The sequence below is a fragment of the Ascidiella aspersa genome, chromosome 9 (genome assembly GCF_963924565.1).
Source record: "Ascidiella aspersa chromosome 9, kaAscAspe10.2, whole genome shotgun sequence".
NCBI lineage: Eukaryota > Metazoa > Chordata > Ascidiacea > Phlebobranchia > Ascidiidae > Ascidiella > Ascidiella aspersa.
Genome location: NC_139455.1, coordinates 1,652,802 through 1,680,786, shown reverse-complemented (window position 1 = coordinate 1,680,786; position 27,985 = coordinate 1,652,802). Strand labels below are relative to the sequence as shown.

Below are 27,985 nucleotides of genomic sequence, written 5' to 3'. Positions count from 1 at the left end.
ATAAATTTCTATTTCTATAAAAAAATGTGGCTAATTCTAATCCAATTTGAGAACTGATTGTGTGCTCTAATTCTAGTTCTAATCTAATTCTGTGTTTACCAAAAAAAATTGTTAACTTGAAAGCCTTTATAGCAATAAGATGTAAGACTCAATCATTCCGTAACAGACTAGAACATCTCGATAAAATTCTAGTTCTATAATTTAAAAAAATAGAGCTAAATGCGTCTAATTCCAATTCGAATCCAATTTGAGAACTGCTTGTGTGCTCTAACTCTAGTTCTAATCTAATTTTGATTCTACCAAAACTGCTACTTTTTCAAACGGCTTTTTTAGTCGCTCATTTCGTCGGTCTGGCATCGGCCGATTTGGTGTGCATGTTTGTGCTCCCTAATTGACCGGTGCCGTTACGGCGCCGCTGGTTTTGTCCCTGGCTAGTTTGTCTCTGTTTGGGGTTAGTAGGGGGTAATGGTAGGGGTTAGAAGTTGGGTTAGGGCTGAAATAATTAGGGGAGTTGTTGTTGTATTTATGGGACGTGTTTGGTGTTAGGTAAAAAGTTTGTTGGGGTTAGGTAAAAGGTTAAGTGTTGTTTAGGCCTTATCCTCACCCACTACTATTTTGGCGCATTTAGGACCTATTCTGATTAAGATGTTATTACGACTATTAGGTAATATTCCTATATTGGCAATTTACGTCTTATTCTGACTGGTCTGGGTCTTCTGATTACGTTATTACGACTAATAGTTAGGCTATTGATTTTACTAAACTTCCTTACTCCAAAGCAAATTTTATTCTCATAACCTAGAAAAGCGTTTCTTAACCTTTTTTACTTGGGGGCGCACCTAAAGACGTATGAAAACGTGGCGGCGCACCTTACGAGCGAAGCGAGCGCGAACTTTTTGAGGTGTACCGACATTTCTCTTAAATTGCCTGCAATTTTTTATTATATGGGTTTTAGAGTTGCATATCTTTAAAGGGACTTCCAGCCTTTGAGACTAAAAACGTTAGTTTGTCCATTAAAGTCTTATTCCGATTAATTTTGGACATACTGCGACATATTGCTCGCGGCGCACCTAACAGCCTTCCATGGCACACCAGTTGAGAAACGCTGGCCTAGAAGAATGGCTTCAACGTTCGATTTCATCAATTTGCTTGCTGGGCATGGAATGACGTCATAAAATATCGGATCGGATCGCGTTTCAAATAAAAATGTCGGATATCGGACAAAAATCCCAAGTACCGGATGTAACCGTTACGAGGTCTATTTATACGAGACAAGAAGTTTTAAACAAAAGTATTTTTTTTTTGGAAAAAAAAATCCGTTTAAAAAACTTTCAGCCCCATGACGTCACTCTACATCGGAGCCCCCCTCTTTAATGCGACCCCAGGAGAAGTCCCGAACGGTGCGCTGTACAGGTGCGCCTTGGACGGAACCAGGAACGGAACCACAGTTTGCGACCAAAGGGTTACAGGTGAGGTACTTGTGTAACCGGGAGCTAACCCCCATGTAATAAAAAGTAATTAAAAGTATCATGGTAATGATTTTCAAAGTATTCGGCGGGAATTAGCTTTTGCGCTGGGAAGCCTATTTATCTTATATTTTGTATGTAAGAAGCCTGTGGAAATACAGTGTTCTGATGACTTAAGTGCACATAAGTCACGTTTTTTTACTTTAAAATAAATGTCTTTCTTTGTCTTTAAAATTATTTGACTTGTAATCAAGCTTGTTTTGCAAATGACTTGACTGGGACAGCAGTCCTTTAGAATGAGTTGTTTACAAGCATGGAAAGACTGAACTTAAATAAATCAGCCTTTAAACATCTTAAAGCAACAAGCACATTTCTAGAAATACCTCGTTTGTGTAAAGATTTAAACTCAACAACTGTTCTACAATACGGCCTTGTGAACTGTTTTGTTTTGCACCTCTTAAAGGTGGCCATTTGTACTTTATTGGGCAAGTGTTAGCAACTTGTTAGCGTACATCGCTCTTTTGATATTAGGCTAATGTTAAAACACATGCTCAATCTTGTTATTGACTTTTGTTGCATAATGAATTGCTTTTGTTGATATATATACAGACTTGGTAGCCTTTTGTATGAAACCCCATACGGAAACCAGCGTTGTTTGAACATTCTACAATGCACAATAAGCATTGTTGACGACATAATGGCGTGACATAAATTCCAATCTTTCTTTTACATTTTATGGTCTGCGGGAGATTCCTTACTTTCTCAAAGAGTTTCAACCTATTTACAGTGTATGTAATATCACAGTATGAGGATAAACAACAGCATTTAACAAAATGCGCAATATTATCTACGACGGAATAGGTCCTATATCCGTCAGAATAAAAGCTTTAAACGCATAAACAACATCTAAACGTAGAGCTAGGATTTGTGACGAATGGCTGCCGCGGGTTTTGGTTTTATTCCGACAATGGTGTTTATCTAGTTTTTGGTATTGCCGTAGTTAGAATTTAAGGTTATTCCACGAATTTAATGTTGTTCTTCGGTATTATTTCGACTTTGGTGTAATTCTGAAATTTAATGTCATTCCCGCTATTGCTGGAGTCCTTTCGCATGTCAAGAAACATTGTTGAGTTTTATTTACTTAGACAGCGCTGTATCTACATCCCACCATCCGTAACCCACATTCTTTGTTAGCTTAAAACTATATACGCCTTCACCTAAGACCATAAATACACAAGGAGTAAATACTAATACCACTGTAGCAGGTTATAACGTGTTTTGAATAGGTATTTGCAATGCAGAGGTTTGTTTTGCAAGCGGCTTAATGTAATCAAACCTCGAACACGCATGTGTTCACCTGCGATTTCGTTCTCTGAAAACGCACTGACCGACGATAATGGCACACTCTTTAACAGTATTAGCTCATTACAAATGGTGTTTGACAAACTCGGAAATAACTTAACCGTTGTTATTCATACACAAATGTTTATCTGTGACTTGATGCAACTTTAATAAAATCGTATTGACCAACAATAACTGCACACATATCAATAGTACACAAGCAGATGCGTATCTATTTTTTTTTAAACATTTTCGGAGTTGACGTCGCAAAATTACGTCAATATTTAACGTCACCAGCTAAACGTTTAATCGTGACGTCATGAATAAGTAACCTTAAGAACTTCGCACATTGCGTTTAATTCTTAAATTTTAAGGTTGGAGAGGTGTTAAGAATTGTTGCATTGAATCGGTAAAAACAGGTAAAAATACAGTCTGGTGTTGGGTGGGGCACAGTCTCTAAAATTAACTAGGTTTCGGACCGGTTCCGCTATGACTTAAGTATCGAACAAGTACCGATACTGGGGCCTGGTATCGCTTTTTCCCCGATATTGTCGCACAAATTTCTACGCTAATCATATTTTTGCCGAGCGCAGCAAAAAGTGGAGCTCTTGGAATGTCGATTGACCTCATCAGAAACTCAGAAGACGTGATGGTAAGTTGACATTTGTAGCAATATTAGAAGGAAAAAATGTCGCCTTTTACTCGCACTTATGCTTTTACTTCGTGCATTTTAATTGCTTTCATTTCTACTTTGGCCTGACGAAGCACGGTTGTGCGAAAGACCCTACTGAACAAACACGGCCATTTACAAAGATTAGAAGGATAAAAGTGTCCGCGATTAAGATCTTGCAAATCTATTTTAAACGAAAACCAGTCAGAAATAACCAAGTAGGGGCCTGTATTCGTAAAATATTCTTCAGCAAACGATCTTTGCTCTGAAAAACTTGCAGTTCGCTTCAGGCAAGTGCTGATTGACACCAACCCGTCCGACTGGCGAGTGCCGAAAGCAAGATTGGTTGTTTGTGTAAGTCGCCAACGTAGAACTGAATATGTGATAATGGAAATTACCTTGACCCTTGCAAGATAAATGATGAACTCTATTCCACCTTAAAAGATATATATATATATATATATATAGTTCGCCAGCAAAGAAATCGTCATTTGAATTAAGATAGAGTGACGATGCCTTTGCTGTCGAAATATATATATATATATATATATCGTCACGCTCATAACCAAAGTACTTAAGTCATTTTTGCACATGCGCATGCGAAATGACCTAAAAAAAAGACCTAGGCAGTTTTTCTATGGATGGGGATGGTCATACGCTTCCAGGCCATTGCCCCCCTTAACTAATCTGTAGTTCAGGCCTAGGCTAACTTCGTCCCACGGGCCGGATCCGTCCCGCAAAGCAATTTGATCCTGCTCCGCTGCCTATGATGGTTCTAAAATGCATTAGTAAAAACAAGCTTATCCTTTAATGGTTTTGAGTGTACATTTTTATATATGCTATTTGGTTGTACATTTTTTCCTGAGCTCAATGCGTCACGTTCCTTTCTAAATCTAAATTAAAGTTTGCATTTTAAATCAACTAGCCGCAATTATTTAGCGCTTTGCGCGAAGCCTTTTCTTAAAGTTGAACTTCAATGGAACACAACCACCAATGTAATAGCAGTTTTTTTAAGTTATTTGTTTTAAAACGTCACAGTATGACGTCATATTGTGTGATTTTAAGATGTCATTTTGGACCCGGCCCGCCACAACATTTTATGTTTCCCATACGGCCCGCGGTAAAATCTAATTGCCTACTCCTGCTCTAGTTCTTGGAATATATAGACCAGTGCTTCTTAAAATTTTTTTGTTTTGTTCACCTCTAGCATTTATCTCCAGATTTCACTCACCCTTGTCTCATGATATGATAAAACTATCTCGTCTATATAAAGCAGTACAAAATGATTTTAGGTTGTTTCGATTTTTGTTAAGATCAACTCAAGCTAAGTTTACCATTGAAAATCTACAATTTCTCGAGTTCAGAAATATAAAGCTAAAAAAGCACAAAACACAGTCACAAAATTTTTGTAGTTATACACTCAGTGCAAACCAACTTCATTATTACAATAAGCGAAAAAAGAACACCAAAGAACAACAGTTCTGTAGTCAATTTACTGCAGAGCTATCATCCATTTCTGATGGTTCACCCTTGTTCACCCCTTTTGATTGGTTCACCCCTGCAAACATTTTGTTAACCCTGGGGTGAACCATTCACCAGTTTAAGAAACACTGATATAGACAACTACAAACTTGTCTAGTTGTCAAAGCCTGCAACAACCAGTCAGGCTTAAAAGTATAAGTTCTCATTGTATATTTCCAGGCCTGTGCTCCTCAATACAGTGAGGGTTGTACATCGCTGGGTCAAGCTCCTTGGATGATGGGAGCCTGCTACAAGGCCGGACTTCACGGAGCCACTGAGATGTCCAATCCCTGTCGGGAAGGTACGTCACGCTTGATGACGTAGTTTCGCTACAGTCAACCGCTTTTTAATCGATAATCCTTGTACTCAAGCCTGCCATCTAGTATACATAAACAGTTTCCACTAGGCAAAATATTAGTCAAAATAGCTCATCTGGTAATTATAATTGTTCGAAAATTGAATGTCGAGAAATCATGTTGATAAATACGCTTTGATACGAACTTGTATAATCATCAGTTGATGTAAGTGTGTAGTGTGCCAATAAGACAAGTTGTAAATGTAAGTTGTAAAAGTGTAATAGCAAATGTGAAATATTTTTAAACCATGTAATGCGGGTGGATTAATTATGGCACTAATATGAGTGGATTGCAAAAAATCCACTTTAATTTAATTGCGTAAATGGGTGAAATACAGGGTGTAGAGTCAGAGCTGGACTCGGGACTCGACGAAATATTACATTTGACGGAAGTCGGACTCGGCACTCGGGTATATTTTTTTGGCCGGAGTCGGACTCGGGTTATTTTTAACCGACTCCGCAGCCCTGGTTTGCGGTCCGAAACATTTAAAGCTTAAATGGAGTCTGAATATCGAATCAGATCACGTTTTTTCAAAAATATCAGCTATCACCAAAGTGCTGTCGCCAAATAATAATAAATTATTTCTTTATTTTGCAGAGTCGGTATGTCCGAGCAAAACTCTGAAAGTCGACATGATTTTTGTGATGGATCACTCTGGCAGTGTTTATATAAACCCTTTCAAGCAGGCCTTAAAATGGGTCAACGATGTTTTCGCCAACTTCAGGTATTGTATGTTTGAAAAAAACAAACATTTGATATCTTACGCGGAAATATTTATCATACACAACTGCGATTTAGCCCTCCAAAAGCCTTACTAATAAATAATAACAGCGCAGATACATAGTACACCTTGGTCCTACATAAGAGCTGACCGAAATTAGTCAATTTATTAAGGAAAAAAAGTCAATTTCGGCCTAAATTTATTAAAATTTATTATCACCTTATTTTAAAATTTAATCCATTTTGCTTATTTGAACATATTAATGACGTCATTTAATATCGGATCGGATTGAGATACGATAAACCGAATGATCGGAATAATATCGGTATTGACATTTCTACTCTGGTTATCATTCTATTTCCTAATAAACTTATAGTACACCGAGAGCCATTGCAGACTCTTCACCGAGTCTGTAGATCAATGATGCAAGCAGGGCAGACTAGAAAAACAACTAGCCTGCAGTGAGGTTCGAACTCACGACCTCCGGTCAAGCCGGGACCGTCGCTCTACCAACTGAGCTATGCAGGCTCAGAAGGGTCGAGAAAACAACCATGCGCCAATGCTTGCTCAATCTGTTAGTACAAGCAACTTCAATTGAAGGGGATTCACAGTACCATATCATTATCCAATGAAACATGAACACACATATTTGTGTTTTTACAACTGAAATTTAGCCCTTCTGAAGCTGCTTTTTGACCAACGTTTACGGCCGTAATCGTTGATCAAAAAAGCAGCTTCAGAAGGGCTAGATTTCAGTTGTAAACATACATATGTGAGTTCATGTTTCATTCCTAATAAACATATACAATCTTTCTTGCTTGAAGTGTAGCTTTTAAGCATAATGCCTGAACGGTTTTGATTTGACGTAGAATGAATATCAAAGCCTATACATTAGTAGGTAGCATTTTGTTAACATTTCGAAAAATATTTATTTTATTTTTAACATTATTTTATTAGTATCCGGAACCTTCACAAAATGCTGCCTATACTTTTGTGTGGGCTTTGATATTCATTCTACATCTAACCACACAAAATGCTACCTAAATCCGTATGAGTTTGATATATGTTTTATGTTCTGTGTTTATTGCATTGCAGGTCGGAGATAGAGAACGGTTCAGTGATAGCGGGAGTCGTACCCTACGGTAACACTGCTTCTGTCGATATTCCGCTTGTAAAACGGTCCTACTCTTCATTGACATGTGAGTGCGTTACGGAAAAGATTGATTTACGCCTTTTTACTTGTTTCGCACTAAAGCGTAAGTGTCTATACTTGTCGGTATTTTAAATTTTTTATTTTTTAAATATTATTATCTAACTTAATGTTACATTCGATGCACGAACAATATTTACGCAAAGCTAATATCATTTGTTTTGTTTAAATAACCAAAACCAAAAAAATATGAGGAATGGCCTTGTTCCGGTCCTCATAGTTGACATCAATATATATTAGTTTAATCTAAAAGCCCTAGTACCAGTAAAAATAGCCCTAATAATTTATAGCTGCGAGATCTATTCGCTTAAAGCGTGATATATCGAATTTATATAAGGTTACATTACGCAATACATGGCAACGGCACGTTGTAATTTGAAATATATTTTGTAGTCAATAGAACGGTGAGTGTGTTTCTTTAGTGAAAACATACAAATCCTTTTAAGAGAGTAATTTTGTGCAATCAAATAAAGTGGAAAGTTCGTTATGCGAAAATATAGTGCCCAGTTTTTAAAATAGGTCGCGGGCGGCATGATTAGCGTTGGCGGGCCGTAGTTACCCCTGCACTAATTTATAAACTATGGCAGCATATCGGTTACAATCTGGTGTCACCGCAACTTCTTGTGTTTTCAGCCAAGGTAACATCAATAGAGTACAAAGGAGGTGGAACTTCAACAGACCTCGGTATCGAAAAAGCTGTGGAAGAGTTTGAAGACAAGGGCAGACCAGGAGTGCCTCGGCTCATGGTGGTTATAACTGACGGGGTATCAAGAAGTAGAAAGAATACGACTGTTGCTGCGAATAACGCAAGGTAAAGGTGCCAGGCTTAGCGTACTTCATCCAATGTTCATTGGTTTATTCTTCCATTTTAAACAAGTTTAATCCTAAAACTATAGGGAAAAAGGCATTAATAAAATGTTTTCGGCGCTGATATAGAATCCTACCACATTTTTTTCCGTTTTTTTTTTATTGCTAACATTATTTGGGTTAGGGTGCGAGTTAGCGTTTGGGTTCGAAGCGGTCAAGTAATATAGTTATTATGTTTCTTTCTAATTATTTAATTTTTTCTTGCAATTTATTTTTTAGCAACTCGTTTCGTTCCTGTAAAAAAGTGGTAGGATTCATGACCAGCACTATTTGTTCCAACATGAATTCTGTTGGTCTGCTTTCGACTGAGGCCCGTAAACGACTAAACGAACAACGACAGGCTTAAGCGTGTTTGTTTGTTCGCCGCTGGCCTAGACCAGAGCTCCGCAACCTGTTTCACTTGCGGCTCGCATACAGAGTTAAAACAATTTGGCGGCACTACTAGAAATATATGTTGTGCTACAATAGAGAGCAGCCAAATGTCGCATTGGCAGCCAATAAAAAAAGAAGCGATTAAAAGTAAAACATGTTTTCCTAACATTTTACGTAGCCTACTACATTTCTTTGTCTTCTGATTTTGCAGACTCCCTAAACTTTCCGAAGCCGGTTAAAGTCCTGAAAATTGTACCAATTTAAATAGCTGGTTGGAGAACACTTATTAATAAAAAATTGCCCTTAGAAGCACAAGTAATCGGTAATGTCGCGGCTCACCGGTTTCGGAGCACTGGTCTAAAATCCTACCACATTTTTGTCCGGGTTTTTAAATTGCTAACATTATTTGGGTTAGCGTGCGAGCTTTTTTTGTATTGGGGTGGGTCAAGTGTTATTATTATGTTCATTTTCTTTTGACAACTTGTTTATTTACTCTGAAAAAGTGATTCGATGAGTCTGCAATGGCTTTTCGGTGGACTTCATCAATGTATGCACAGCCGGTCACCCGCAGCATACTGACACCACCGGAAAGTAACACTACCAGAACAGACAATATCACAAAATGACACAAACGCGAAACTAGACCGCCGCAATCACTATTAAGAAAAGAAGCCTAAGTTTTTTAATCACCCCTAAGAATAAACACTATCGTAAAATGACATAATCGCAGAATGACACTGCCATAAACTGGATATTCCCTTGATCTACTGCAATAGAGCGAAGGTCCCGGTTTGACCGGAGGTCGTGAGTTCGAACCTCACCACAGGCTAGTTTTACGAATATGATACAGCAGATAACGATGCTATAGGTTGTTCGACTTGCTCCCATTAAACCTGTGTTGTGTAACTCATTTGGTAGAGCGACGGTCACAGTATGACCGGATGTCGTGAGTTCGAACCTCACCACAGGCTAGTTATACAAACAGGATGCAACAGGCAACGGTTGGTAGAGCGACGGTCCCGGTATGGCAGAGGTCGTAAGTTCGAACCTCACTGGATGCCAGTTATTTTTAGTGGTTTTTCCAGCGGGCTTTGCTTGCATTTGTTGATCAACAGATTCGGTTAGTCTGCAATGCTTTTTCGTTGTACTAATCTGAAAGCGTTCAGTATTTTTCCTTTATTAACATAATCCTCTGCTTACAGGGCGAAGAATATTATAATGGTTGCGGTCGGGGTTGGGGGGTACAACCTGTACGAACTGGGGATCATCGCGGGAGGTGTGACGTCACACGTCCTTACCGTGTCCGACTTCGGCAGCCTCGGAACCGTCCTGTCCACCCTTACTGACGTCATCAGTCAGTCGGCCCAAGTTCAACTTGAAGGTTAGGACTTTTTTTTTTAGAATTTATGTAAATAACACGTAATAAGAATACCAAAGCCCATACAGAAGTAGGGAGCATTTTAAATTGAGAAGTTCTAGAAAACTGCTAATGACAAACTCAAGGCAAAATTAATCTTATCCGTTAAAAATCATTTAATTTTTGATAATTAAGTATATTCCAAACAGAGTTGAAGGCATTTCGAGGCAAAATATTTATTTACACATCTCAGAAATTTTTTGACTTTGATCAGATTTGATTTTGACAAACAGAAAAAAGTTAGTTAAGTAAAGGAAATTTTGACATTCCAGTTAGTTGTGATGAACTTATAATAACATTGCGTTTCTTTTGTAGGATCCCGAAGCAACGTGACTTCTGAGTTCGTCAATTGTCAGTACGGAATCTCGCTCGGCGCATCGCCGGTAAGTTGCAAATACGCGTCCGTAGACGCCTGTACAAACACGGCCTTGTACGCTTCTGTACACAATAAACATGCCTACAAGTCCGTTCGCGTACGAACGTCGTACGCACTCATCTCTGTATGAGTAACTGCGCATTCTTATAAACCCATGCGCACGCATCCTAAAATATCCCAAAACGTAGCTACGCACCCTAAAACGTACGTAGGCATCATAAAACCTAAGTACGCACCCTATAACGTACGCTTGTATCGTAAAACGTACCTACTCCTCCTAAAACGTAGGCACATATCCTGACCTAAAGCATACGTACGCAAAACGTAGGTGTACATCCTAAATGTATACCTGTACATCTTAAAGCTTACGTACGCATCCTAAAAACGTACGTCCGAATCCTAAACGTACGTACGCACGCATCCTAGTACGTAGGTATGTATCCTAATACTCATCGTAAAACACACGTACGCGTCTTTAAACGTACGTACGTACGTATGTAAGCATCCGTACGTACACATGCTAATACGTACGCACACATCCTAATACGTACGCACACATCCCAATACGTAGGTACGCATCCAAACACCATCCTAATACACAACCTAAAACGTACGCACACATCTTAAAGCATACGTACGAACGTATTCTAATAACCATATACCTAAACAGTGAAACGCAGATGAACGTTTAACGCGATTAAACGGTCATCGAGAAAGTCCAAACATATAAAACAAAAAACTAAATTATAAAATTTTGGCGCAGGGAGGCATACCGCTAGTGGGCGCCGTCGGGTCGTTCGATAGAGCCGGATCTTTTGCCAAGTATGGGAAACTCCCAGGTGATCTACCCGAAGTTCTCAACCTTACGGCGCTGGAAACAATAATGTGGCCGGAGAACATCACTCAACTAAGAGAAGCATATCTGGGTTGGTAACCGCCACTAAATTACAGGAATTATTCTTCTATCCGTTCGTTTGTCCCCTGGTCGTCTGTCTTTCTTCTTTTTTTGCCGGTTTGCTTGTTTGTCTGTATGTTCGTGGGTGCGTATCTTTTTGCCTGTTTTTCTGTCTTGTTTTTTTGCCAGCCTGTGTTTCTGTCTGTCCGTCTTTGTGACGTTCCGTTTCTGTACGTTACCTCCCCGTAAGTCTACCTGTCTGGATGTCTGTCTGTGTGTTTGTCTGTTCGTCCGTGTTTCTGTCTGTCTTAATTTTTGTCCGGTTGGCTGTTTCTGTCTGCCTTGCTTTTAGTTTGGTTGTCGGTTTGTTTTCCTCTTTGCGTGTCTGTGTCTTTTTGTTCTTTTCGGCCCTCTTTGTCTGTCTTAGCGCCTTTATGTTTATCTGTAAGTTTGATCTTCTGTTTATTTGTAAACTTGTTATTAGTGTTTAATCTCTAAACAAGGTACAAATAACTAATGCATTCCTTTAAATTTACCGAGGGTTGTTTTGCTTGTCATGTGATTACAATCAGACTACATGTCAGGGTACATTAATTGGATTGTTTTTACTATTCTAACGGAGCTGATGCTATTTAAATAGATTAGGTTTAATCTGATTTTTGTCGTTTAAGGTTATTCGGTCACCAGCGGCAAATTCCTCGGAAACGGCATCGCATTTATCGCAAGTGGATCGCCACGTTATCACTCCAAAGGACAGGTGACTTGTAAACTTCGATGTTCTAGGCCAGTGGTTCTCAACCTTTTTCCTTTCGTGGCAAATTTTCGCTGCACAAAAATTCTGGCCCAATAATTTTTTGTGAAAGAACAACCTATAAAAAAGGTTTAAAACAAACAAAATAGCGTAGCATATATAAAAACAGAATATTATTTATTCAACCGTATAAGGTACTTGCCTCTGAACAAAAAATAAATTTACATTCCTTCTCAATTTCTCCCCAAGCCATTATTCCTGTAAAATTCGGTGTAGTTACACAAATGAAACTAAATTCTTCAATAAATCTAGATTTTTTAAATTGGTCTGTGGTCCACCGAAAACGTTTTCATGGCCCACTGGTTGAGAACCGTTGTTCCAGGCGAACTTTTTAATCTGCGGGTCAAATGTAACTAGCTGTGCCTTTCCAACTCAATTCTATTACTTTTCTGGTGATTTATAAAAATCGCAAAAAATTTTGCAACGATTTTGAAAGCGAAATATGAGGACCTAACGTAGCGGTGCTCGACAATACTGTAAAACAACCCTGAGAAAAAAATGTAACAATTTTTTTATATAGAATTGCCTTCAAACTTAAGCCCGTCAGTTAAAGTGTTAAGTTCAGTTCATAACCAGTATGTATATTTAACTGGGCGCTATAAAGATCAACAAAAAGCACCTTTATACGATTGTAACAATGAACATCTTCTAAATGTAAAAATAGGGTAAACCGCCAAAACATCGTTCATATTATTCATATGAAGCTCAGGTTTTAACATTTATACGGGTTTACCTTTCTCTTTATTTTTGAAGATTTACAGATCCGCAACTTGTGTATACATGTAGTCTGATAATGATTTTAAAGTAAAAAAAGGTCGACTAAATTGACATCATCTTGATTAAGACGTTTCGATACGAACTTGTATCATCTTCAGTTAATGTGACTGAGAAGTGAATCAAAGCATCGCTTATAAGGTGGAACGCGATTCTTATCATTCTGAGTTCTATAGTCGGAGCATTAATTTGAACAGGTACAGCAATGTAAGGAAAGGTGTCAACGTTCTTGTCTTGATGATGTCGATCTACTCGACCTTTTAGACTTTGCTATTCATTTCAAGCTACAATACAGATCCGTTCATAGGGTACCTAAGTGTATATTTTATGATTCAAATTTTGTAATCAACTTTAAAACGAAATTCTCGACAGGTAATAATCCTTCCCACTGACCAAGTGAAGCATCCCACCTCAAGCTACTATTCGCTTCATCCTAACGGAGCTGATTGGCAGCTTGGAGCGTACTACGGTCACTCGGTCGTAGCAGTTGACCTGAACAACGACACCTTTGATGACCTGCTGGTGTCCTCACCCCTCTATTGTGACGTCAAGGGGTTCGATCAGGGGAGGGTTTTCGTGTACATGAATGACCCCAAGAACCCCGGACCCCAGAAATGGGTAAATTTCTGTGTAATTTTGTTTAAATCTTTGTCCCCAAAAGCTCAGTATGTTTTTCAACAACAGAAGTAAATGGCACCATCAGTTTATCTTATTCAAGTAAACTCTACTCTACAGTTTATTTGATTCAAATAGACTACGAATCAATCCGATCGAACTTTCGAACTTCAATTCAATGAAAGATACACACACATGTGTTCTAACACTTTTAACTACAATTCATAAAAATGCCGTTACGAAGCGTTTTCTAGTTTTTGAAAGGCAAATTAAAATTAAAAAAGTAAGCCTAAGATCATCAAAGCAAATTTTGGTCATTAACAAGTTCTATAGTCTTTGAAAAGAGTTATATATTCCTTTTTTTTAAAGACTAGAACTCATTAGTAACTGACTTAGACTAAGACAGGAAAGTTTAAAGAATATTTGCGGTTAGCATCAGGTTGCATCCTTTGTCGAAAATATCGGATACCGGAACGAAAACAATGTATCGGACATCCCCATAAGAACAACCAGCAATTACAATCAAATTGTTTCCAGGCTTTGCCCAACTACGTGCCCCTCAATTTGACCGGTTCCGGGGCCAGCGGCGCCAGGTTCGGCTTCTCAATCACCCCCGCCGGGGACCTGGACCGGAACGGGTTCCATGACGTCATCATTGGCGCTCCCCGCGAGCTTACAACGCCCTCTAGCGGAGGATGTATTTACGTATATTATTCGAGCGCATCCGGACTGTCGGAATCGCATAAGCAGGTTCGATTGTGTTTTTATTTAACTCATGTTTGCAATAATAATATCAAAGTTCACACAGAAGTAAATATAATTTTGTGAATGTTTTGAATAAATCTTAAGATAGTGGTTTGAGTTTGTAGTATTTCGTACTTAAAATATCAAAGCCCATACAAAACGAGGTAGCTTTCAGCGGATAGGACATTTGTTGAAAATAAATAAAGAGTACAATATCAAACCATTATCTTAAGATTGCTGCGAAACGTTCAAAATGTTACCTACTTCTGCATGAGCTTTGATATTCTTACTACCTATAACTAAAACCTCCAGTCATTATGTTCCAAAATTGCTTAAGTTTGAAAAACCTTAGAAAAAGCTGTAAAAAAGCTTCATTTTAATCATAACAAAAGCCGCGCAATAATTAAAACACTAATTAGGCATCGGAGCTAAAAAACTCGAGAAATTCTTTTCCAGAGGGTTCTCGGAAGCTCTGTGACGTCAGGCCTTGTCCAGTTCGGTTATGACGTCACAAAGGGCATGTCGGGCGGCTATGACGTAGACGGAAACAGCTACCCGGACTTGTTGGTCTCGGCGCCCGGCAGTGACGTCATTGTTGCGCTCAGATCGCGTCCCATTGTTGACGTCACTTCGAGCGTGACGTTTCGCACGCCGTCGATTGACGTCATCGCATGCCTGAATGACGTCACTAAGGCTTGTGGAAGTTTCGAGGTTTGCGTCACTGCTAAACGGAGAGTGGACGGGGGATCCCCCGCGCCTAGATATGGTGAGTGCTGGAATCGCTTTATCGGAACAACGTTGTCCGATAATATCGGCATTTGGATCTTTATCGGATTTTAAACTTAGGGCCGATAATATTGGATCGTCGAACTAGGGTAGTCCGATAATATCGACACTTTTATCCAATTTTGTCCAATAATATCGACACTTGGATATAGGGTCGTCAACATTTTTAATGACTTTACTTCGCTTGAACTGGTTTGACTTTCACTTATATATTATTTTTTTAATTACTAACTAGCACTTACATATGAGTTGAACTTGAGTCATTTAAAAAAAACGCACTTTAACTTGAGACATTTACAAGGATTTGGTTGTGATTTAAATCTCATAAAAATGGCTTGACTTGGACTTTCAAAATGACTTGGTCACAAGAGCAGCTGATTGCTAACGGAGTACATTTTAGAACTGAAGACCTCTGTGGATGTGGATAGCCTAGTGACGACCTTAACATCGAAGAGACTGACGTTTTACGGCAACGAGACTTCCAGCAGAGTTGAACAAGTCGGGGAAGTACCGACCTGCAGGCTGTTCGACATCAGACTTAACGTGAGTGTTTTAAAAAAGAAGTGAAAACTAGATAGGAGTTGATAGCTACAGAGAGCTAAAACAATAACGTCACAATAGTTTAGACTTTTTTCGAAAGGCGCCTGGGGGTGTAGACTCCTAAATATGATATATGCACCCACATGTCTGGAATTTTCTTTCTACGATGTATAGTTTTTCTATAAAGCTTTGGACTAAAATCGGTCTAAAACATAGCAATAAAAAACAAAGTAACCAAAAAAGAATAACGGAAAAAAACAGTGACTAAAAAACAAGCAAAAATTCGAACAACAACAACCAGTCAGCAAGGTGTAAAACTTTTAATATAAATATGCATTTCGCCATGTAAGTGAATGGCATCATCAGTTTTTCTGTACAAATATTAAATGGCAAAAATGTTTAAAATACTTGATAATGAATCTCAAAGCCAAAAATTTTGAGTAGATCGACATCATCTTGTTGATGTGACTGAAAAGTAATTCAAGCATTTTTTAAAATAACTGAACTTTTGTTTGGGTACACTATGCACGTATCTGTAAAGTAACTTGATAATAAATCGCAAAGCCAAAAAGGTCGAGTAGAACAACATCATCTTGAATTAGACGTTTCGATACGAGCTTGTATCATCTCCTAATGTGACACTAACTGAAGATGACACGCTCGTATCGAAACGTCTTAATAATCAAAATAATGTCGATCTATATCGACCTTTTGGGCTTTGCCAATCTTTAACAAGCTACATTACTTTTTTTTAGTTAAGCCAGGTTATTGACGTCATTACTACACAGACTAAATTTCTCCATATTTTTCAGCCGAGCGCATTTAAGAAGGCATCCAGTCTTGATCTTCCTGTGAGGATTACTTACTCTTACGACTTTACAACTTCGCACAAGGACACGCCCCTTTCCGCCGTCATGGATCAGTTCACATCGAGCCACGCCCACGCGGATTGGCCAATCAACACCGGGTGCTCGGGTGGCAATGAAACGTGCATTCATGACCTCACAATGAGCGTTACATATTCGTAAGTAAATAAACTGGTGTGTCTCGTAACAAGAGATTTTAGAATTTTTGAATATATCCTTAAAATCAAAACATCAGGGTCAAGTCAGTTAATTCTTTTGAGAGAAAGTCCTGGGCTTCGTTTTTATCAGGGATTTATTTATTTTTCAAACTTGGTTGATGCACATAAATAATTTAAAAGTAGTATTTTTCGGACTCCAGCCATAATACCGACATTACCACAACATTAACGCAGGAATAAAACACAGTTCGGAATAAGACCCAAAATGGACTAATAGCAAAAATTCGTAAAAACATCTAATTTGGAATAAGACCTAAACACGTTGGAATAAGACCTAAATAATCTTTGACGTAACCCTTTTTCGTCACAATGAATCGTCTTTTTTTTCAAAAAAAATTGAGTAAAAGCCAGGAATTTTTCCAGTTTGTTCGCCAAATTAAATTTTCATTTTGTCGCAGGATACCACAATCTAACACACCTTACGTCATCAAAGGAAGTGAGTCCTTCCTTCGAATCGACGTTGCTATCGGCAACAGCGGCCCGGACCACTCGATCTTGATTGCGATCAATATTAATTCAAGCGGTGTCCTGCTAACCCAGGTATCAATATACGACCTAAATATTCAATGAAAGATATACACACATATGTATGTGTTTTCATCGACTGTGATCTAGGTACAGTATGCATGGATGGATCTGTAATGTAGCTTGCAATCTCAAAGCGCAAAACACATTAACTGATTATGATACAAGTTCTTACAGAAACTTCTAATTAAGATGATGTCGATTTACGCGACCTATTTGGCTTTATCAAGCTACATTCCAGATCTATGCATAATATACCCAAGTACACTGGCTTTGATTTGGCAAATTAATGGTGCAATCAAGGAAGGATAGAAAAACAACCAGCCTGTAGTGAGGTTCGAACTCACGACCTCGGCCATACCGGGACCGTCATTTTACCACCAACTGAGTTACACAGACTCACAAGGGAGCAGGTTAAGAAACAAGCCTAACACAACATCCTGCCTTAATGTTCGTAAAACTGGCCTGCATGGAGGTTCGAACTCACGACCTCCGACCAAAGCAGTACCGAGTTCCTCTGGGCCTGTGTAGCCAATTTGAATTTGGAATGTCAGCCATGATTTTTGATCTAACCCAGTGCCTTTTACCTTCTATAAAAACACGCCTTATCGAAAAACAGCTTCGAATAACATTAAACATCGTTCTTTTGTGATGATATTGAGACATTTTCAACTCATTGATCATCCATACAATCATTTTGGCATAAATTAATATTACACACTTTACAATCCGGCAAGCAATTGATAACTGCTTCTGACATATCACGTGCTTTTTTAGGTCACCGGATCTTGTGCCGTTCTCTCATTGGACGAAAGTACGCCAGAATATTCTGTGATTGAAATAAAGTCACACGGATCTGTGATCCTCAACAAAGGCACAGTAAGTCAACAAGAAATAAAATTACAATTTACATTTTATTTAAATATTTCTTTCGAATAACAAAATATGCCTGAATCCGAATGGTGAAAACAAACGATTCTGGTTGCACATCAATAATAAAGATTAAACTAAGACAACTTAGTAAACCGAAAATCAGTTTGTTCGGATGTTATAAAATGATAAATATATTTTGCTATTAGAAGCTTTTTCAGTATCTTAATTCGAATGAAGTTTACATTTTGTATAGAAATTAAGTATAAATTAGCAGCAGCGATTTTTTAACATTCAAAAACTTTCTACCATACCTAATTCATTCAAATATAATTTGAGCTTTTTTCTCCAAAAGACTTGTTTAAAAAATTTGGTTTAGTTACATAGCGTTTGCCAGTAAAAGCATCGGTTCAAAAGTAATGTTAAGACATATATTTGTTATATATATATATATGTATTTAAAGTGCAATGTATTCCCAGTATTGTAATGACTTGACTTAAATGCACTTAATTCACTATTTTTAAATGACCTGACTTGACTTAAGTCATTTAGGAAAATCACTTTACTTGACTTAAGTTTTTGGGTCAATTGAATTGACTTTACTTAAGTATTTCGAACAAATGAATTGGGTTGAAATAAAGCGTTTTTATTAGGTTGTTTTATAAGCTCCTTGTTTTATAAAACTGGGTATATATTTAATTTTTTCTACATAAAACAATCCGCTTGCTATATGGAGTTATATTTTTGCGCTTCATTTAATGATATATGTCATTCGCTTGATAATGACTCGTTTTTTCATAAAATTGCTTTCCCAAGAATAAATAGATTTATTTACTTAAGTGCTCTTTCGGCATGATTTTCTCGCTGGAAAAGATGAAACGTACAGCGTCGATCAATGAAATGTCAGTAAGGGGAGAAGTAACATCAAGGTGAGAATTTTAATGCGCTTCAATATATCGCAACCATTACCGCTAAAAGAGAATTGGAGTTAAAATGTCAATTTTTATATAATTGTAAAATTGTTTTTCCGGCGAAATTTTATTGAAGTGCCAACGTTTCGACCGCCTATTCGGGCAATCTTCTTCAAGGCAATAATATTTCGACAATATATTCAATTTTTATATAAGTTTCACCACAAAAAATATTTTTTTTAATTAAAAATAGAATCCATTTAATTAGGCTAATTGCACTAATCAATAAGCCCTTGATTTGGTATTTTTGTGACACATTTAAGGCTTTAGTATTATTATCGTTAGAATAATTTGTAGACATTCTTTATTCACCAAAGAGGTAAGTATTCGTTGGTCACTAGTTTAATGTGGACGTCCATTTTTTCTTATACGCCAAATGCTAAGGCACAAAAACACTCTGTTCATGTCTGTTCATCACACAAAGTCATAAACCAAACAATTGTAGCCTAAAACCCATAAAGACTGGGGTTTTAGTATTCTCCTGGGCAACATTTCGGCATTACGTCTCTTTACTTGGGCTTCCTAATGAACTTAATCTTTTTGCAATATTTAAGTAAGTTCCTTTATCAGTTGAATGCCGTGGAGATTGTTAATTATCCTGCTTTCGACAATTTAACTCAGTGTTTCTCATTAGTCTCGACCCAAAATTGTGTCGTCGTTTGATTTGGTTTTGTCGCCGACTGCTGTAAGATTTTTTGCTGTTTTCTTATTTTTTCAAGGTATTTTTTTAGTCTCCAACAGTTTTTCTTTAAATGTTAATCACATTTTCCGTTTTTAGGCCAGTGTTGGTGAACCCTTGGGTTAATTGCGGGCCAAAAATTGGCTGGAAGTTTAAGTTATTGGGTCGATGTTTGATTTGGTTGGGTCGCCGACTGCAGTAGTTCACATGGTTGGATTTATAAATTGGTTCTGAGCAAGATTTATCCAAACTTAAGAAAAATGCCGAATTGATACGAAGACGTGATTAATAAAAATTTATTTCAAAGTTATTTATGTTAATGTTCATGTTTTGTTCACTCACAAAATGTTCAGCAAAAGAATGGGCTCGCCAAAACTTTGCAGCAATACTACCGCTTAATATTTGGGCCACTAAAAAAATCAAAAAAGGTAGAAAAGCAGTGGCGTAACAAGTTTTTTATCGCTTATTATTTGAAGATCCAGCAACTCGAAAGATCCAAATTCTGCCAACAATTTGTTCCTGTACAAGACCTCGGTTCTCTACGATGTAAACCTCGTTATGAGTGGGTGAGTGAATGTTTGTAAAAAAAAGAATCGCTTTTGCCAACGAAGAAAATATAACTGACCAGTCTAAGCGATGCAGGCAATCCTGCGAACCGGGTTCGATTCCCGCCTAAGGTTCGCGTTGAGCATTCCACAACGGTAGCCTAAATTTTAAGCCTTAGGATTAAAGGATTAGCCAGATACTAAGTAAATATTCAAGGCGAACTTGAGAACCGGGTCGGGGTGTGGGAGCGGAACATTTGGATACTGTAGCCTAGAGCAGTGCTCTTCAACCGGTGTGCACGGTGCACCCAACGGTGCATCAAAATATACATTGGGTGCACCACTACGAAAAGGTGTACAAGGGTGCAACACAAACTTTTAATGAACCATTAACACTTTTTATTGATAAAATAGTCATTAAACAGTCTCTTGCTATTTTCCTAAATTTGTTTGAATGCTGTTTTATGACATGCAATAGTACTCGCAAGCAGCCTGCAGTCATAATCAAACTCTCACCAATAATTTGAAAAACTTTGGTAGATCCGCTTGTTTGATATAATGATATTGATATGCATAACGATTTTTCAAACTGCTTCTTACCTCAGTACACCTTTCAAGTAAACAGGTTGCATGAGTTGGTCACAACAACCTAAAAGAGAGCACTGGCCTAGAGGTTCTCAAACTGTTTTTAAAAATGTCGCGCAAATGATTTCGCGTTTATCTGAACTCAATCGCGGCAATAACATGTTTTGTGTACTAAGAATATCAAAGCCCATACTGAAGTTGGTATCATTTTAAACGTTTCGAATCAATCTTTATTCATTTTCAACATCAATGCTTCCTACTTCTGTATGTTTTTTTACTACGTCTGACTTGACCTCCAACTAATATCTTAAGATTTATACGAATCCTTCACAAAACGCTAACTACTTCAGTATGGCCTTTGGTGTTTATTCTATGTTCAACAACAACCTCCACCCATTGACTTACAGCAGGGACCAAACATTTTCTCCAACATGTTATTATGGTGGGCCGCATTCAAGATTAAGTATTGGCCTTTAGAGTTATATATACATTTTTTTACTCATACTATACTATTGAACACGCCCCTGAAAGCTGACTGGTACATTGTAATTAGGCTAATATTGAACGTTTAAAATACTACTTGGGGGTGAAAATGACTAGCGGGCCGCACAAAAATTTTAGACGGGCCGCAATGAGCCCGCGGGCCGCAGGTTGGACATCCCTGACTTAAAGGTTTGTCCGAAACGTTTACAAAGTGCTACCTACTTCTGTATAGGTTTTGATATTCTTACTAGTTACTACTTATACCGGGACTGTCGCTTTACATAATAAGATCAAGGTTTAGAAAACACCGCCTTAGCATTTAAACGCGTCCGTATTTGTCAACTATTATATTTTCTAGCCTCTCTTCTCGTGACCTTGAAGTGTTCAATCACACGAGCAAGGAAACCTTGATCCGGACCACTAGCGACCGAGTATTGGGGACTCCCCTTATCCACACACACAGGGTAAGGATAGGATTTTGTGTGAGAGAAGTAGCGAAGAAAAGTTATAGTAATTTAGCCTGGGATAAGTTGAGATGCTACAGTATTGTTTATATCGATGTCTGATAAGATGGGAATTAATAACAGCTTGTAATCAAAATTTGTACACAAGGCAAAGCAGACAAGGGTACCAAGGTAAGGTACGATCATGCGTAACCAAGTTTACGGCGTTATATGCGGCGGGAATTTGATTCCGTTCAACAAGAGTATGACGTCACAAACACAGTCGCGATTTTTCGCACGAGTTTAGGGTGTTGCAACTATGCACCAACTGCTAGTGGGAGATACACACACTTACGTGTTAAAAATCAAACCAAGTTTAAATTAATTGGTATTTTTGCTATGAAAATGAATGCAAAGCCCATTAGGTCGATTTAATCGATAACATCTTTAAAAAGGCGTTTCATTATCAGATGATGTGACTGCAATCTATTCCACTATCACTAATTATTAATGTTTTAGGCAAAAAGAGGTATGGTAATTAGGCTCGGGATGAGTTAAGATGATAATGCTTTGTTTCTAGGGATGTCTGTCAATATCGTATCATAGCCGATACGCGATGCTTGATATTATCGCAACTAATCTGATAGGGTAATATATGCCGATTTAATTGCAACATAATATAATTTTTGTAAAATCGCCGTAATATCTTCCACTCTGCTATTTGGCGTGCTAACATTCTACCAATCTTTGAAAATGACCGTATTTGTCTAACTTTATATAAACATTTTTTCAGATTTTGTGTTTTTGCCTTTAAAAATAAATATTAGGAAGTTTAACTAAGAAAATAAGTTATGGCGTTTAAAACTTGATTTGTACGCCTCAATTTAAGCTATTAGGGTTAATATTATAAAGTTATAAATTGGTTAGTAAAGTATTGGACATACCTATAAAAATTTCCACTGTTTATCCCACCCATCATATTTTATGTGTGAAATGACAAAAATTCCAATATGAAGTCGCAAATATCTCATCAAGGGCGTTTTTTCCTTTACGTAAGCCAAAAACGCCACGCTCATGAGTTGCTCTGAAAGTCTTCCATTTTTTTCCTCTGTTTTAGATTTACAACCGTGGGGCCAATCTGCTGTCCTCAGGTTGGTTTGAATTTACTTGGCCCAAACTCACAAAGGGGGGATACCCTCTGCTCTACCTTCAGGACTTCGAATGCAAGGTAGAAACAATTTTTCGTCAATAGTCTCCATTAAGAGTAACTGTAAAAAAATTTAATGGTATGACAAATTGAATGTAAACTAGTGGGTTTGTTTAGTTTGGTCGTGGTAGATTTTTATGTTCAGCCCTTTAAGTCAACAAGATCGAGTTTGCATGACGCATTGAAGAAAAGCTGCTAAAGCGGATTTACCAATTTTTTGCATCCAGCCTTTAAAAAATTGTCGCTGTCAAATTGGGAAGGGAACCAACAGGCTGGGAATCCCCCAAAACGCAACCGACTTTAGCTACAAAATCAGCTATCCTTCTCCCAATCAAGCCGTTGTTCCAGCGTCTGTGGTAAGTATATTGTGTGTCTTGTACTTTGTATTTTACTCCGATAAGTAAAGTTTTATTCAAAACCTACGGATTTAATACCAAATGACGCCATCAATTTGATAAAATAAACATGTAAATCGAGTTAAAATTTTCGAGTAATTATGCTTTTTCAGTTTATTAGATCTAAATTTGCTTCAAACAAAGTTCAGTTACCTCCAATTGTTATTCACCACTTTCTAAGAACCGCCTTGTAAAGTAAAAACGCTGCGTAGGATCGTAAACCAGGACTAATGATATTATTGGGCATATTATAATTAGGTATATAATATAAGATAAATTTACGATATTTGTTCTGACTAGGGTTGTCAGATAATATCGGAGTTTTTTTGATTAATTTACTATACCTACATTAATTTGGAAACAAATATCTATATTAATATGGCATCGGATTAAAACCGACACTATCGGTCAAGTACCGATACTCTACCACTTGGCATCTGCTATCGTCTCATATTCGATATTATCGGTCACCCCTGGGAAAGTACACTACAAGAATTTTAAGTAAGAGCTGCATTTTGCTAATTTAAAAATTGTGTAAATCAGATGGCAGATATCGTATAAAAAATGCAACCTGGCTAATGGAGTACATCAGTAATTTTTTTCCTTCTTGTCTTACAGCGAACTATATAAACATAAATAGATTGCGGCATCCTTATAAGCCTTTTCGCAAGTGTTTTACTCTAATGCCACAAAAATGATATTAAAACAGTGCATCAATTAAATACTTGTCGATTGTAGACTTGTGACACTGTCGTGTGCGGTTCAGTCATGTGTGACGTGTTCAACCAATCACAGCACGAGACGATCAAGGTCGAAGCGACCTTCAGGATTTGGTTTCCCACGCTGTCCCAGGTAAAAAAAAAATTTAAGAAAAACACAGAGAACTACTTTTTCTAAAGAATTACTTTCTTTCTAAAGAGACCGATATAGAACCTCTATGATAGTTGGGTGTAAAGTGTATGGATCTGATAAAAAGCCTATTAAGCCTGTGATTTAGTTTTTAATGCTTGTTTTCAAAATAGTTAAATTTTATCAACGCCCATACAAAAATAAATAACGTTTTAAACGTTTCGAATAACTTTTTATTGATTTTCAACATAGTCATTGATATTTTTACCAGGTCTAACTACAACCTACAACCGCTATGCTCCATATAGGTTAATTCGGTTTTATTGTTTTATTCGTATAGTTAGTTGAGTTATTCAGCCAAACAAACTGACCACTGAACTGGTTATCCAGGCTTGGTTTAACTTTAATTGGTGTTACATTTTTTCCCGTCGACATTAAGCATAAGTATTACAGCAAAGCTTAGGCGCCCCAATTACATTCACTGAACTTTTGCTAAGGCAACAAAATATAAGACCGCAGCTCAATAAATTCGAATTGAATTATTATGAGCCATGTCGTCGAATTTGTCCCACGGTTTCTCAAAGTTTAAAAATATTAATCTCAAAATCAATCTAAATAAACCTAACCATTTACAACTACTGCGTCCCAACCCAAAATAAACAACGACCCAATTTTGGATGGCGACCTTGTAAAAACGTTTAGTTTACAATCCTGACTTATACAAACGTTTTCCCACGGTCGATGGTTCGATTCTCACCCAGGGAACAGTTGATTTCGCAAGCTTGACAATTAACTAATTTTGCAGCCGACGCTGAACGTGATATTTTCATCCAACATTCTTCTCAAGACTTCAAACTCCCCAATATCGCCCACGAACGCCAAGCGAACGTCAACTGTAAGTTTTTAACTTTTGCATTGGTACCAAAATATGAAAAACCGTTATGCTGTTATACACAAACTGTTCGTATGCCAACAACAGACAGTAGAAAGATGATTATATTTAGATGGGTACTGTAAATTTAACTTTTCTATTGATACCAAAATAAGTAGGACTGTTATTCTGTTGTCCACAAACTGTTCAAATGTAAGATTTTAACTTATGCGCTTTTCTTTTGTACCAAAATATGTAGGACTGTTATGCTGCAAACTGTTCGCATGAACAGGCAGTAGAAGATGCTAATATTTAGATAAGTACTGTAAGTTTGGCCATTTGGGCTTTTCTAGTAGTGACATATGACTATTTTGTTTTAAGCTGGAAATGTTTTTGAAAGGCAATAACCGACAGTACAAGCGGGCTCTTTTTAGATGGTTGTTGTTATAGGCGTTCTTTTATTTTGGTTTGGCCTCGCAGTATTCCAATCCCTAAATGGTTCCACCCCTTAACAAAAATACAATGACATGTGTTATAGGCCAAAATCCATAATGAACCGCAAAATGCTAATTTGGCTCAATTTATTTTTCTGTTTTGGAATAATGTTATCAATAAAAACCTGCTAAAACTACAAAACAGCATTAAAATGCCAAACTTGGCTTTGTTCGGCTACCCTACTTCGGTAAACTCAGCTATAATTAAATCAAGCACCAAATGCAATGAATGAAATCCTAGGCTCTGATTGCGAACAAAGTTTTGTGAAGATTTAATCTTTAATCGTACAGGATTTAGCGCTGAACACATACAAACCGCTTTTTACGTCAATTCACCAAAACGTAACAACAAATTACAGCTTTTGTATTGTTAGCGCCAAACCCAGGAGACCGCAAAAAAATAAACAAGTTGCTATCATATCTGCTATAGTGGCAACTCCACACGCACACACACGCACGCACGCACGCACGCACACACACAAACGCGCGCGTAGTGATGTTCGGAAAGGTGAACATTTACAATTGTTTGATAATGAATTGCAAAGCCAAAAAGGTCGAGTAGATCGACGTCATCTTGATAAAGACGTTTCGATACGAGCTTGTATCATCATGAACTTATCAAGATGATGCCGATCTACTCGACCTTTGTGGCTTTGCTATTCATTATTAAGCTACATGTTCAGATCCGTGTATAATATACCCTTTTACAATTGTGAATAAAGAAAATGTTTGACGCGTTTAACTGATGAAAGTCATCAAATAACCAAAGTTAATGAAGCGTAACGTTGGAATTTAAATAGAAATCTTACTTGTGAACGCGTCAATCGTTGTGAGAAAGCACTTATCAAGCTTTCGTTTGGTAAAGTGGTGTTTTAGGCTTTAAGGAGCAATGTGGCAACACAAACATGGCTTGTTATATACAAACACATACTACGTGTGGTGTGTTGTATATAAAACGTTTTCTAAACGCAGCGGCACAAATATTTTTAAGGCGTGGACGACTTTAGAAACAAAATAAGTGTAAACGTCAATTAAAAAAATTGATAATGAGCAGAAACAAGATAAAGATTTTCACTGCGTTTTTGTTAAACATGTTGAAATTGGACTTGTGATAAACTCTATTGTTTGCAAATGAAAAACATCTGTTTATCCCTAGGCTCTCAAAATTGTATTTAAAAAAAATAAAAAAACAAAAAATTTCGGCCCCCATAAAACTTTTTTCTAGCATTAGTCCACGCAGTTCGTATTTTTCTGCTTATTCGCAGCTCATAAAATTGTAACAAATCCTCGTTTTTAACGTGCACTTGCGATGAATGCGTTTTTTAAGGTTAAATTGGTATATTTAGACTCTTTGAAATTGACTATCCCCACCCGACATTTAATGGCTGGGCTCCACACAAGACAATTATTGAGAAATGTGTCCATTATGTTGAACGAATTGTGATCACAATGAGTATTTATAACTTGCCCATGCAACGCTATATAATTCAACACCGTTCTGTCGGATTATGACTTAGCTAAATTAACCTTGCAGTATATTTGCACCTTAAACGTCATACACTCATCACAAATACCGATTTCTGACCATACAAACAGCTTGTATTTGTGCAACATGTATGCTATTATACAAGCTTGCTTGAAATTAACTGTGTCCTCATGTCTATACCACACAACTACATGTATATATAGCAATAAGGAAAAAATACTTTTTAAGTATAATAATATTTTTATCGAAATAACCTGCTCGCGATACTTTTTAGAAAGGTACAATAAATAATATAAATTGAACAATAAATCGAGTAAAAATATGAGAAATAATTTACCATTGTGGGCGTATCTGGCCCGCGGGCCGTAGGTTGCCCAGCCTTGTTTAGACCCATCGAAGATTTTGTAAGATTCGATTTGCTTTACAGGCGAGCACAGCTGTGAGAACATTCGTTCCAACAGATCCGAACGCAAACCAACCAGAAGGCTTGAATATTGGGGCGATTATCGGTGGAATAATTGGAGGTCTTGGCCTCATGGGAATTGTAATCTTGATTCTATGGAAGGTGAGCAAAGTTTGGTTACTTTGATGAGAGATACACACATTTGTGACCAACAACTGTTATCTAGCCCTTCGGAAGTCGGACTCGGGACTCGAGTAAAACTACCCGAGTCCCAATTCCTACATGCGCATGAAAAAAAATGGTTAAAAAATTATTTGACAGGTTCAAGATTTTTTTGAGAAGTCTACAAAAAAAAAATAAAAAAAAATTCTCAAAAAATGTAAATACCACTGCAGTCTTGTTTTCGCTATAAACCGCAGCTCTGCTTTCCGATACAACAAGTAAAAAAATAACAGAAAGCTAAAAAAATCTCATTTTTTGGTTCAACAGAGCGGCTTTTTCACGAGCAAGTACAAAGACCTTATAAAGGCGGCTCAAGAAGCAGAGGACAGCGGCAAAGCAGAACCACTGTACGTCAACAACGCTCAGCCGCCCGTCGAGCTGGACGACTAG

The 27,985-nt window shown here is 37.5% G+C and overlaps 1 protein-coding gene and 1 non-coding gene across 2 annotated transcripts; one reads left to right on the top strand and one right to left on the bottom strand.

Annotated features, from left to right (window-relative positions):
• Positions 1-1,339: 1,339 nt before the first annotated feature.
• On the top strand, positions 1,340-27,985 carry LOC146131816 (integrin alpha-2-like). The gene is made up of 26 exons (XM_083397071.1): positions 1,340-1,469; positions 3,401-3,459; positions 5,179-5,299; positions 5,952-6,078; positions 7,171-7,274; positions 7,919-8,096; positions 9,727-9,905; positions 10,257-10,324; positions 11,081-11,243; positions 11,884-11,969; positions 13,170-13,415; positions 13,950-14,162; positions 14,613-14,922; positions 15,343-15,485; positions 16,295-16,506; positions 16,965-17,106; positions 17,869-17,970; positions 18,803-18,891; positions 20,089-20,178; positions 21,584-21,689; positions 22,786-22,896; positions 23,103-23,231; positions 24,009-24,122; positions 24,925-25,014; positions 27,398-27,535; positions 27,863-27,985. The coding sequence occupies exons 1-26, from the start codon at positions 1,340-1,342 to the stop codon at positions 27,983-27,985; spliced, it is 3,573 nt and encodes a 1,190-aa protein (XP_083253197.1).
• Positions 6,529-6,603, bottom strand: Trnaa-ggc (transfer RNA alanine (anticodon GGC)). Its single transcript has one exon. It is a non-coding gene; the product is annotated as a tRNA-Ala (tRNA).